This window comes from Theobroma cacao, chromosome 5, assembly GCF_053813885.1.
Source record: "Theobroma cacao isolate CCN51 chromosome 5, ASM5381388v1, whole genome shotgun sequence".
NCBI lineage: Eukaryota > Viridiplantae > Streptophyta > Magnoliopsida > Malvales > Malvaceae > Theobroma > Theobroma cacao.
The window spans coordinates 41,416,308-41,429,188 of NC_142643.1; the positions used below are offsets into that span (position 1 = coordinate 41,416,308).

The 12,881-nt window shown below is 33.4% G+C and overlaps 2 protein-coding genes across 2 annotated transcripts; both read left to right on the forward strand.

Moving 5' to 3' along the window:
* Positions 1-3,143: 3,143 nt before the first annotated feature.
* On the forward strand, positions 3,144-5,752 carry LOC18599666 (benzyl alcohol O-benzoyltransferase-like). The gene is made up of 2 exons (XM_007029728.3): positions 3,144-3,730; positions 4,655-5,752. The coding sequence occupies exons 1-2, from the start codon at positions 3,284-3,286 to the stop codon at positions 5,579-5,581; spliced, it is 1,374 nt and encodes a 457-aa protein (XP_007029790.3). The 5' UTR covers positions 3,144-3,283; the 3' UTR covers positions 5,582-5,752.
* A 3,003-nt stretch (positions 5,753-8,755) lies between these two features.
* Positions 8,756-12,354, forward strand: LOC18599667 (BolA-like family protein). Its single transcript, XM_018120576.2, has 3 exons — positions 8,756-9,201; positions 10,254-10,321; positions 11,989-12,354. The coding sequence occupies exons 1-3, from the start codon at positions 8,872-8,874 to the stop codon at positions 12,140-12,142; spliced, it is 552 nt and encodes a 183-aa protein (XP_017976065.1). The 5' UTR covers positions 8,756-8,871; the 3' UTR covers positions 12,143-12,354.
* Positions 12,355-12,881: the final 527 nt, after the last annotated feature.

Here is a 12,881-nt window from a genome sequence, read left to right on the forward strand (position 1 = left end):
CTTGAAAATTAAAACACTAATACATATAAACCGTTACCCATTCTTGAGACACCTTGGGTAGATATGAGTATGGATTATATTTTGGATTTACCAAGAACCCAAAGGTAAATGGACTCTGTAATGGTGGTCGTCGACAGATTTTTCAAAATGACTCATTTTGTGTGATGCCAAAAAATAGATGATAGTTCTCAAGTAGCTGATTTGTACATTAAGGAAATTGTGTGCCGCCATGGAATTCCAAAATCATCACTTTAGATCGAGATGTGAAGTTCATGAGTCATTTCTTATGAATTCTTTGGAGCAAAATAAGGATTTACTTGCAATTTAGTTCACAAGCCACCCTCAAATGAATAGTCAAACAGAAGTGATCAACAAAGTTTAAGAAACTTATTGAGAAGCTTTGTGGGTAAACATATTTGTCAATGAGATCTTATATTAGTACAAGCGAAATTCTCATATAATAATTTTGTGAGCCAAGTCACTAGAAGATTTGCATTCAAAATAGTGTATGAAAAATGTCCTCTTAGTCTTTTAGACCTTCCTATGTTACCAACTATTTGTGATTTAATGCAGATGTTGAAGAACATGCTGAGCAGATCAAGAAGCTTCATTAAGAAGTCCAAGAGAAGATTATTCGTCAAACTGCCAACTACAAAAAGCAAACCAACAAGCACAAAAAGCCAACTAGTTTTAAAGAATGAGACATAGTGTGGATTCACTTAAGAAAAAAGCGTTTTCTTAAGTCTTGTACAAAATTATCTCTTCGAGTTGATGGACCATTCCTAGTCTTGGAATGTATTAATGAAAATGTTTACAAGATCGCGCTTCTTTGAGATTATGAAGTTTTTTCAACCTTCGACGTAACTGATCTGTCTTCTTACTATGGAGAAGACGAAGAAGACATGGATCTTGAAAGCAATTTTTCTCCAATTTAGGGAGAATGATACATGAGTAAGTTATTAGGTTACTTGCAGATTAAGTTAGGGAAGATTATTTCTATAATTATCTTTCCTTATCTTTAACTGTACTTATACTTGAAGAAAGTTTAGATTAGGTTACTTCTTTATTTATTTTACTTAAGAATTATAATAATTTCATATGGAAAAGTAAGAAGGCTCTCTTCCTTATAAATAGTTATGCAAAGCTCTATTGGGTTAATTGTTAGACATTCAAATTGAGAATAAATAAAGAATATTTTCTTAAATAAGAAGTACTTATTTTCTCTAGACTCTTTTTTAAAAGTGTAAGAATTTCTACTATTTTTGGTTTAGCTAATTAAATGAAATTTTGGCCATTGTTCACCTTAGTAGAATTTCTAATCTCATCAAGATTGGTGTTCAACTTAGTAGAGTTTTTAACCTCACCAAAATTGATGTGTTCACAACGACCCAACGTCAATGTTGGTGGCGTCAATGTTGAAGGAGCTGTCAGTTGAGGGAAAGCGTAAATCAGTTCCTATATCATCTGCTATGTAAAAGATTATAGTAATGATTTGCTATGACTGAATATAAAGAGTGCATGTGGAAGGGTATTGTAATTTACAGTTCGCATAAAAGTAATGTTTTTTTAAATATCAATGCAAAAATCTTTTATTTTTTCCATTATCTTTTTGCTATGTTTTGTTATGATTTTAGTTTAGATTAGAAGTTAAGACTTATATCAAGAGTGTGTGTGTGGAAGGGTATTGTAATTTACAGTTTGCATAAAAGTAATGTTTTGTTAAATATCAATGCAAAAGTCTTTTATCTTATCATTATCTTTTTGCTGTATTTTGTTATGATTTTAGTTTAGAATAAAAGTTAAAACTTAATTCTCAATTAATTACAACATTCATCGTGGTTTGACTATATATGAGCTGTTATATTATAATTGCACAAGAGTTAAAAAATTATTAATAAGGTCAAGGTTGTTTTGGACCTTTCGAAGATGACAGACGTCTTTCTATTGAAAAAAAAAAAAAACTCAATCCACAAGAATTAAATATCAATGCAAAAGTCTAAATCTTCTACATTATGTTGCCCCTACGTTTTGTTCTGATTTTAGTTCACATTTAAACCTGTTTCTCAAATAATTACCACATTCATCATAGGGCTACATCCTACCTATGAGGGTGTTATTTTTCTTTTAAAGTAATGGATGTTTGTAGACGACCAAACTTACTGAAAATTGATAATGATGTCTTCTGAAAACAAAAAAAACGTGTCATCAATTTCGGCACGGCAACTATTCAAGGTGACACTTCATTTCCGTTATCCTCTCCCATCTCTTTCCTTAGTACGATGTGACTCTCAAGACAATCTTAACCACTATTGTCCCACGCCGGATGAAAATCCTCTGCCTTATATTGTGGCCTTTTCCCTGCCTCGTTCATATTTGTTTGCCTCGTGTCTCTTAGATTAGGTCTTTTTTTTAACTTTGTTTAACCATATAAAAGACATTAGTTGTCGACAGCTTTCCTTCTCACTGGATTTTTTGAGTTTATAAATTCGGTAGTGATAGAATGATTTCGAGGTTGTAAAAGTTGGATAACTTGTGTTCGATTCAGTTGGGGAGAGAGAGAAAGAAACGAAATTGCAGGGTTTTCATGTTGTAATTATTTCTATGAACTAGATACATTTTTATCTAATAACATTTTTACCGTATTTCATTTCAGTCATGAAATGGCTAATAACAAGGGGAAAAGGGAATGGCTAAGCCTTTTTATTTTGGGAATAGCCATTCAGTGAAAAACAACCCAACAAATTAATGCAGCACTATTTTGAAAGAATAAGGCGAGAATAAAGAAAATAAAAAACACTAGTGGTTAGTCAAGAAATTCACACTGCGCACTTCGTTTCCTATTTCTATTGAAAATCTATAATGACATCTTTTGAAAAAAAACAAAACGTGTCATCAATTTTTGCACGGCAGCTATTCAAAGTGACCCTTCTTTTCCATTTTCCTCTCTCATCTCTTTCCTTAGTACGATGTAACTCTCAAGACAATCTTATCCGGCCTGGACGGAAATCCTCTACCCCTACATTGTGCCACTTTCCCTGCTCCGTTCATATTTGTTTGCCACGTGTCTTTTAGATTAAGTCTTTTTATAACTAACCATATAAAAAACGTTTAGCTATCGGCCGCTTTACTTGCACTTGCAAAAACCAAAACGTTTTTCTTCATTTCTTTGACTCGTAATTCTTCCACAAGAAACAATTCCCACGACTCGTTCCTTTGCTATAAACATCACTTGCACTTGTAAAAATTTTAAGCACCCAACACTTTGTTCCACAACGTCCATGCCATGGCACCATCGTCCACTTCCTTAGTCTTTACTGTCCGCAGATGTGAACCGGAACTCGTTGGTCCGGCCAAGCCCACCCCTAATGAGTGCAAACGGTTATCCGATATTGATGACCAAGAGAGTTTCCGATTCCAAGTTCCGGTGATCCAATTTTATAGGTACAATCCTTGCATGCAAGGGAAGGATCCTGCTATGATTGTAAGGGAGGCACTTGCTCAAGCTCTAGTATTTTATTATCCATTGGCTGGTAGGCTCAGGGAAGGGCCTAACCGCAAGCTTATGGTGGATTGCAATGGGGAGGGTGCCTTGTTTGTCGAGGCTGATGCTGATGTTACACTTGAGCAATTTGGCGATGCCCTTCAACCACCATTCCCTTGCTTACATGAGCTCCTTTATGATACCCCAAGCTCCGAAGGGATGCTAAATTCTCCGTTGTTATTCATTCAGGTACATGTTTATAACTCCAAGTTCTTATCAGCAATGGGGTCAATATTACCTTTTAAATACAAAAAAATAAAAAAAGTTAAGCACGGATTGTAATTTCTTGCAATTCAAGGTGAATTATTTTATCTATTTTTTATAAGCAAAAGGAATTATAATAGTAAAAAAGATAAGTATAAAAAGTAGATGAAAGTATACCGAAATAATAAAAAAAAAAACTTAAGAGATACATAAATATAGTTAAAAATCGATATCAAATCTCAGATATTCTTTATACCCTCCTCGATTAAGTCATCAATCAATTTATTTGTAGTTTGAGGTATTTACTCAAGATTAAGACCACGAAATTTGGGGCCGATCGGAACTCTATTTCACTGCTTTGTGCTGATTCTCTATTGATTCATGACTTTTCTGTCCTTCGACTTCTTCTTGATTGCTGGTTGCCATTGATTCTTTCTCTTTTGGCGCTTGCTGCTTATTTGATGGCTGTTATTGCTTTTATGTTCTTTCTGGTTGGATTGTGCCTGCTCTGCCACCAGGTCTCTCGTGTACTGCTCCCCTCGGCTTTACTACCACGACTCTGTTTTTGCTGCAGCATCTTGTTGCTTTCCCACTCACAGCTCCTTATGTTTCATTGTTCTGCTTTTATTTTCCAGTCACATATTTGCTTTTCTTCTGATTTTATATATCTTTCTCATGGCTGAACAAAAAAAAAGACCACGAAATTTTAATATAGAGAAAACAATTAAATTTTAATCAGCTTAATGCAATATATAAAGTTAAAATTTGAAAAACCGTGATGGATAGTTTACTATATTATATTTAATGTTTTTACTTTTGTTTGATGAATGTGCATAGATATCGTAAAGTAACCTTTCGGTTTATCACTTTGTTTTTTTATTTTGCCTACTCCTGCAAATTAATCAATAGGTAACACGACTGAGATGTGGTGGTTTCATCTTCGCCATCAGCCTTAACCACGTAATGAGCGATGCTAGTGGCATGATACAATTCATGTTCGCCATGGCCGAGCTAGCGCATGGAGCTGCCCCTTTAATCCCACCCGTATGGGAGAGGCACCTTTTAGATGCTCGAGATCCACCACGAGCCGCATTCACGCACCACGAGTATGACCAAGTTGAGGCAGCCTCCATCACACCATCGGAAAACACGGTTCATCGTTCCTTTTTCTTTGGTCCCAACGAAGTTTCAACTCTTCGAAGGCTCCTACCGGAACACCTTTGTAAGTGCTCGAGATTCGAACTCTTAGCAGCTTGCTTATGGCGTTGTCGAACCATTGCTATAAAACCTGATCCTGAAGAAGAGGTGCGCATGCTATCTATGGTTAATGTACGTCGCAAGTTCAATCCTCCATTACCGTCTGGATATTATGGTAATGCCGTCGCCTTTCCAGCCGCAATAACAACAGCTAGAAAACTTTGCCAGAACCCGTTAGGGTATGCTGTAAAACTGGTTAAACAAGCCAAGGAGAGCGTGACCGAAGAGTATGTGAAATCAGTGGCAGCTTTAATGGTGATTAAGGGTCGACCCCATTATCCAACGGTGAGGTCTTGTCTAATATCGGATTTAACACGTGCTGGATTTGGAGAAGTTGATTTTGGGTGGGGTAAAGCAGTGTATGGAGGGCTTCCAAAAGCTGGGTTGGGTGCTACTTTACATGCGCCGTCAAGCTTCTTAATTGCAGTCAAGAATAAGAAAGGAGAAGCTGGAATCGCGATGCCAATTTGTTTGCCAGCCCCGGCAATGGAAAGATTTGCCAAGGAATTGGATAGCTTGTTGGAGGAGCAGCTAGTTGAGGTTGAGAGTAAATCAGTTTTTATTTCATCTGCTTTGTAAAATTATAGAAATAATGGGTAATTTAGAAAAGAGGAATAAACTGAACATGAAGGCATAGAATGTGTGATGTGGTGTTGTATTTCTCCACATCTTGTTAAATGAGGTTGGGAACTGTTGAAAAAGTATAGTCTTTGTTAAATTTCAATGCAAAAATATTTATTTTCTCCATTATCTTGAGACTGTTTTCTTTACTTTTAGTTTGAGTAATGTTTTTAGTTCCTTTTGTGAAAGAAAGTATTAAAAGAAATAAAGAAAAGGCATAGTAGGTAAAAAATTTGAGAATCGAGATGCAGCTATGGATTCTTTTGAATACAACATGATAAGAGATACTGGAGTGGTCCCTCGCTTTGCGTGGGTGTATTTTTTATCAAAAAAAATTTTAAATTACATAATTTCATTAAAAAATAATAATAGTAAAAGAGAGTATTTTTAAATTTGAAAAAAATTATAAATAATAATAATAATAATAATAAATTAAAGATAATTATTTTAAAAATATTTTCCCATGTTTTATAAAGGAAATTTTTAATTTTTAAAAGCATTTAATTTTTTATACCTTAATATATGTTAATATTAATATAAACATATTTTGTTAATTACGATGATACTAATAGTGAAATTATATTAAAATTAAGAAAATTTAATATATTGAAAGTTATTATTCATAAGCTACATAATTTATATGGGTAGCCAAATAAAAAAAAGCTACATAAATTATATAACAAAATTATTAAAGTAAAATGAAATTTTTTTTAAAGTCAAAATAAAATGAATATTAATTACGCATATTAAAATTTTCTTAATTTTAATGATAAAATTTTGTAAATTATCTTCAATTTTAATTACTACTTTTTTATCTTATGCCTTCATAATTGTTTAGCATTAATCCATTGAAAATAATTTTGCGATCCCCCAATAATTTTAGTAAGTTATTATTAACTTTATTCAATTAATTATTTTATTTTTATTACTTATCAAAAAAATAGTTTCATTTTTTTATTCTAATCTCTTTTTTAAAGTAATTTAATAAATTTAATTCATGCATAAAAAAAGAAATTACATAAATAAAATAAATTGGGTAAATCTAAAGCTAAATTGATTTGGACTTGAGTGAATCCGACTCAGTTCTTTTTTTTCTTTTTTTTTTTGAATTCATAAAACGACAATATTATTTCAACTCAAAAAAAATATCGATGAAGCAACGTTCTTTGTGCATATGTTTCATTAATCTGTTACACAATGGTACTTGAATTAAGACCCGCAAACAAAATATTACTGCACCCTTAGACCCTGCAGCATTTGCAAAGACAATGGTCCAGATCTATTTGGATAATGTTGGTGATCTGATATATACCGCAATGCTTCATCTTTTCATCTAGGTTTAAACTTAAGTATAAGCAATTTCTTTCCTTGTTTTTATATCTAATATAAAATATAATTATACTATTTTTATAACTAACTCTATCTAATTGTCAAAACCGAAGGAATGAAAAGACAGAGAGAGAGAGGCTTCCTTCAAAATTATAATAATAAATAAAAAAGTGAGTGGCATGATTAGAAATACATGGGACTCTTGAGTTCCATCTCTTCGAATCCCCATTGGTTAGAGGGCTCAATGTGAATTTTGTCCGTTTAGACCATTTTAATTGTAAGTCCATTTTCACCTCCAATGAACTCTCACTCATCAAATCCCCACTTCCTTATGATGACGTGGTCAAATCTAGAAGCAGCTTTGGATATTCTTTTTATATATGTTAAGAACATTTTAAAAAATAACTCTTATAGATAAAATGTTTTCAAAAACTAATCATCTTTATAATTTTAACTATTTTTAATCAAATTGGACAAAATTACCCTTAATGAAATTACATGTCATAATATTACATGCCATGTAAGAAAACATATTACACGTCATGGTTAGGTTGTTACACATTATGTACAAAAAATATGTGACATATTATGGTTAGGTTATCACACGCCATGTACAAAAACATGTGACACTCCATGGTTAGGTTGTTCACGCTATGTACAAAAACTTGTTACACACCATATACAAAAATATATAACACAACATGGTTAGGTTGTTACACGTCATGTACAAAAACATGTTATACGTGCATATACAAAAACATGTGACATACTATAGTTAGGTTGTTACACGTCATGTGCAAAAACATGTGACACATTGTTACACGTCATGTGCAAAAACATGTGACACATTGTTACATGCCATGTACAATAACATGTGTCACGTCATGGTTAGATTGTTACATGTCATATTGAAAAAAAAAATATTGTTGTTACACATCATATTGAAAAAATATTGTTGTTATACGTCATGTTCAAAAACATTTTATTATACTTTAATACTTAAAATGTAGTTGTTACTTACGAACCAAAACTTCAAATCTTCTCAACTTTCTCCATTTCTTTTATTTTTTTAACAATTTGGATCGATTAAAGTATTTATAACATGTTTTCATAAATCAAAACACAAATTTTCTTATCTAAAATACCTATTTCAACTAAAAATCAACAAAAATTTCCTTTGAAAACTTAAATTTATAAATTTCAATTTTTTGAGTTTATTGGTATCTAGGTCCTGAATTGATCCAATTAAAAGCTATTTCAAACATCTGTGGTTATTTCTACTATTTTAGTTTTATTCAAAATACCTAAAAATCAAATTCCTCAAATAGCCATCCACCAGGCACATCAAAATCATCACTTGGTGTCTTAAAAAAATAGGAAAGAGAAATTTAAAAACGTAGGAGAGAGAAATTGAAGTGTAGCAGACGAATGTCGAAGAAAGAAATAAATAAAATTAAAGAGAGTGAGATGATGAGAAAGAGAAATCGAAAGTACAAATGAAAAAAAAATTATGATGAATGGTTTAATTTATTTGAAATAATTTTAAAAGTATTTTTATCAAGTCATTACTAAATATGATTAAAAGTAATTAAATTTATTTTAAAAATTATTTTTAAAATATCTTAATTAAGAAAAAGTATTCCTCGTAATTTCTTTTATATGTTGTAGATATGTCCCCAAGCCAGCAATAGTTTATTACATCGTCGGTTTTGGACTTGGACAATCTTCGCGAGAGTTGGCCCAGTTTCTTGAATTCCCAAGTACAAAAACAAATGGGCAACTTTGGCTCAGAATTTGAAGCCCATCTTCCCTTCCTTGCGTTTGCTCTCACCACCCGTTTTCTTTTTCAAAACATAAACAGAAAATCACCGCAAAAGGAAGAAACCAGTTTCACCTTCCCCAACCCTTAAACCTCTCCAATGGCCAAGACGCTAGTAACAACTCGCCCTTACATCATCTTCTCATCAACAAAAACCAATATTTTCGTCAAATCCTTCCCACTCTTTACCCACTCCAGCAAGTCTTTTACCTCTCAAGCCACACTCTTGGCAACCAAAAACCACTCAAATTCAGGCTTGTTTTGGTCTTCCGACATTAATAAACCAATAAACAATGATGATAAAAACAACAGGGTTGTTTCAAAAACAGGGTTTGGAATTCTGGGTCACCGCAAATTTTCCATCAAAGCCACTCATGTTAATGATCCTGGCTCCATCGATTCCCCTCTCATGCAATCTATGGAGAAAAAGGTAACTTTTTTCTTTCTTTTGTACTCTTATTCTGTTGGGTTTTACTTAGATTTTATCTTTTTATAGTGGGGGCGGGGTTGGGGATTGTATTTAGTTGTTTCTGTTTAGCTCAGTGAAATGGGGTATATTGTTTTTTGATTGTTGTTATAATTCATTTATTATTTTTTCTACTTTATCTTAACGCCAATAAGTTGAATAATTATGTTGGGCTCTATGTTTAATTTGTTGTCAATTTGATCGATTATTAGCTATTGACACTCTGTAATGCAATCTGTGAAGCTAATGGAAAGGATATCTTATCGTTCAAAAAAAAACAAAAGAAAACTTTTTGGAGTATGAAAATGAAAGGCTTTCTAAATTAGTTTGTTCTCTTTATATTTCAAATGCAAATGAAGACAAAGAACAAGATGCATGGCATTGATTTTCTTCGCTTTTCAGCATTCTTTTTTGAAGGTTACAAGTTTAAGATTCAAAATGTTTAGTCTTTGTTTGTATAAAATCTCAAGATTCCCAATTGAAGTAATGCATAGAGAGAGACAATATTAGTAGTTACTAGTTGATCATTGTCTCTAAGGCTAGTTTCTTAAAAACTTTGTTAGCCTAGAAGGTTAGTGTCGTAATTTGCCCTTGTAGTAATTATAGACATTCTTCGTGTCCTACTAAGGCAATTCAAACCAAAAGGGGAATATTACTACTTATTGCCTTTTATCTTTACAGTCAAATCTATGCATTTCATCTACCATATAATTTAAGAAAATTCTAAGGCACACTTTGTCAAGCCTTAATCTAGATTTCGAAGAATTGCCTCCACAGCATCAGGACTTTTTACAACAAATTACTTTTAACTTTACCAATCAATTTAAACATGAGGTAACAAAGGCCTAGACATCCCTCTTGATTTTGCTTTCTCACTGTTATTAGTAGACCAAGTAGTTTTTTTCCTCATTTTAACGTTGATTTTTTTTTTGTCCACTGTTATTCATAGAGTAGTAAATTTCTTGTCTACTTGGTCTGTGGTTTATTGGAGTTGATGACTTATTTTGCTTCCACAGATCAAGGAACATTTAAATGCAGAATCAGTCATTGTAAAAGATGCATCTGGAGACGGCCGACATGTTTGGTAAGCCATGTTTTCATTGGTTTTATTGGTTGATTGACCAAAAACACTTATTAAGAGGTGCACTGCCTTCTTGCTTCCTTAATACTGTTGTTCCAAGTAAGTAGTAGTTAAAAGTTGTGGTGAATCCATACAATTAGTTGTTTTGTGTACTCAATAAGTATCCTGATGCAACGTATGAGATTGCTCTGTTATCAGCAAGAAAATCCTTTGCTACTTCCATAGATGTGCAGCAATGACAAGCGATTTTGAATCATGTCCTAAATGTTAGGATATGATGCTATGTTATGCTTGTAAGTAACAAATCATAATGAAGGAGTCATTACTATGGTGTTGAGGTCACATTATGAGCATCTAAAATGTAAAATAAATAATTTTGTTACTTGAGCTATTGGGACCTCTATAAATTCTCCAAATTCTTCCTTATGCGAAAAAAGTGCCACTTTGCCTCAAAAGAGGTGTCAATAGGAGCGAGGATATGGGGTATGGCTGTATGGAATTGGACATGGATGTTGTGGGCTTGTGCAACATTGAGGGTTGAGGGAAAGTCAAGCTCACCATTTTGCAGGTTCTTTTGGATTCTAAGAAGTCAGCAGATTGGTGGATGTCTGCTTTAAACAAATCTTTATAGTATCTTTCTTTGTTGCAAAAAAAAAAAAAATGTAAATCATTAAAACTGTAAAACTATTAATATATTAGAAAATATTATTGCTCTCATTAGTTCTATGGTGTAAGGATGAGTCTGAGGCCAGTTAGTGAAAGACTGCATGTTCAACTTGAGTACAGCATTGGATTGGAAAGGTTAAAAGATAGAAACTAAAATAAAAACTATATCCAAAATTATTTCTTGCAATAACAGTTATCATGGGCCTAATAGAGCACAATAGCTGTCCTTTGTTGCAAATTTATGCACTCTAATAAATACCAATACATAATTCCCAGAAACTTCATTTTTATTACATGTTCTAAACATGCCCAAGTTCATTTGAAATTATCTTCTTAATGTTCTTAGTGGGACATGATATAAGTGCATAGCTTATGTTTAAATACATGTAAAATTTATATTTTGTAAGGTATCATTTTAGCAGTTTACAGGGCAGTCACAATATGAAGTTGGGAGTCTGATGAATGGAATAAAGACTGAAAGGTGAAGCATGAGTGCTGCCCCTAAATATATTTGCGTTCTCATATGCTGTTATTGGATTTGATCATGGAGGTCTAATGAACTTTTAGGCTGGAGACCAAGTGGGGTCTTTCCTTAATATAATTGTAATATAAAGATTGATTTGTTGGACTCCATGTATCTGATTATCTGGAATGGCTTGTCTCTGAGAACTATGATGTAGCACAATTATGGCAAGATAATTAATGCCGTCAATACCTAGTTGGCAGCAACTAAGTCTCAATTACCCTATAAATTGTTGGGCTTTTTGGTACGAGGTTTATTTCTGCTTAAGAATTTGAATGGCTCAATTCACCAACTCTCATCAGTTGCACATGTGCTCACATGACCTTTTCTTTAAGTTTCAAAACATGATCAATGAGACTTGCTTTTTGTGTGCAGAAATTGCATACGTACAAAGTGCAATTCATCTTATTTAGGTGCTTACATTGTGATTGGCTTCATACTTTGCACAATTTCTGGACTGAATCTATTTTCCTTATTGCAGCATTGATGTTGTATCTTCAGCATTCGAGGGGCAATCAATCGTGAACAGGCAGAGGATGGTTTACAAAGCCATATGGGAGGAGCTTCAAAGCACAGTGCATGCAGTAGACCAGATGACTACTAAAACCCCAAGTGAAGCAACAAGTCAGAAGTGATAAAGCAATGCCAATATTTTCAACCTGTCACCGAAAGTCCTTTCAATAATTTTCCATTATTTCCTTGTCTTATGATGAGTTCTCAATCTGTTTGGCTAGTAGCAATTTGTATTCTTCCTCTTCTTTGTATTCCATTACCTAAACAGTTAAAACTTTTGATGGGATTAATTACTGCATAGACTAAAAAAGGGAGAGGCAATTAATTCTGCTCATTCACCACCCACCCCCCCCTCCCCCCTCCCCCCTCCTTTTTTTTCTGCCAGGCAAAGGATGGAATTTATTGCTAGTCACTACCATTGGGTATATCTTTAAATTGGGTTGGCTTTTGTCTGATATCTTTATTTATCTGCCATTCAATTTATTTTGACTTTGTAGTCACAATGGTCGCCAAGGGTGTGGATTCTGATTGCCCGCATTGTTTCTGGTAAGCTTCATTAAGTTTGAACCGTTTGGTGCAGCTAGGAATTTGGCATGACTTGTGAGGTCAGACGCATGCATGGACAAACAATGATTTTATGATGAGGTTGGAGATCCTTTATGCAGTGTTTGGTGGGAGACGAAAATGGAGTGGAATGGACAGCATCCATATAATTTTAAGGCATTTTCTTTTTGTGCTTGGTAGGTAGGAAATGTCAAAGGAAAATGAAAAATGGAAAGATTTGTTTTGCTTTCAAGCCAAGTGACCTTTTTTAAATTAATAGCGTCTACGTTCACTTATATGCAGGTTTAGGGTTTATGC

Coding starts and splice junctions, on each gene's coding strand:
- LOC18599666 (XM_007029728.3), top strand. CDS start 3,284: ATGGCACCATCGTCCACTTCCTTAGTCTTTACTGTCCGCAGATGTGAA. Junction 3,731..4,654: donor CTCCGTTGTTATTCATTCAG/GTACATGTTTAT, acceptor ATTAATCAATAG/GTAACACGACTGAGATGTGG.
- LOC18599667 (XM_018120576.2), top strand. CDS start 8,872: ATGGCCAAGACGCTAGTAACAACTCGCCCTTACATCATCTTCTCATCA. Junction 9,202..10,253: donor TGCAATCTATGGAGAAAAAG/GTAACTTTTTTC, acceptor TTGCTTCCACAG/ATCAAGGAACATTTAAATGC. Junction 10,322..11,988: donor GGAGACGGCCGACATGTTTG/GTAAGCCATGTT, acceptor TCCTTATTGCAG/CATTGATGTTGTATCTTCAG.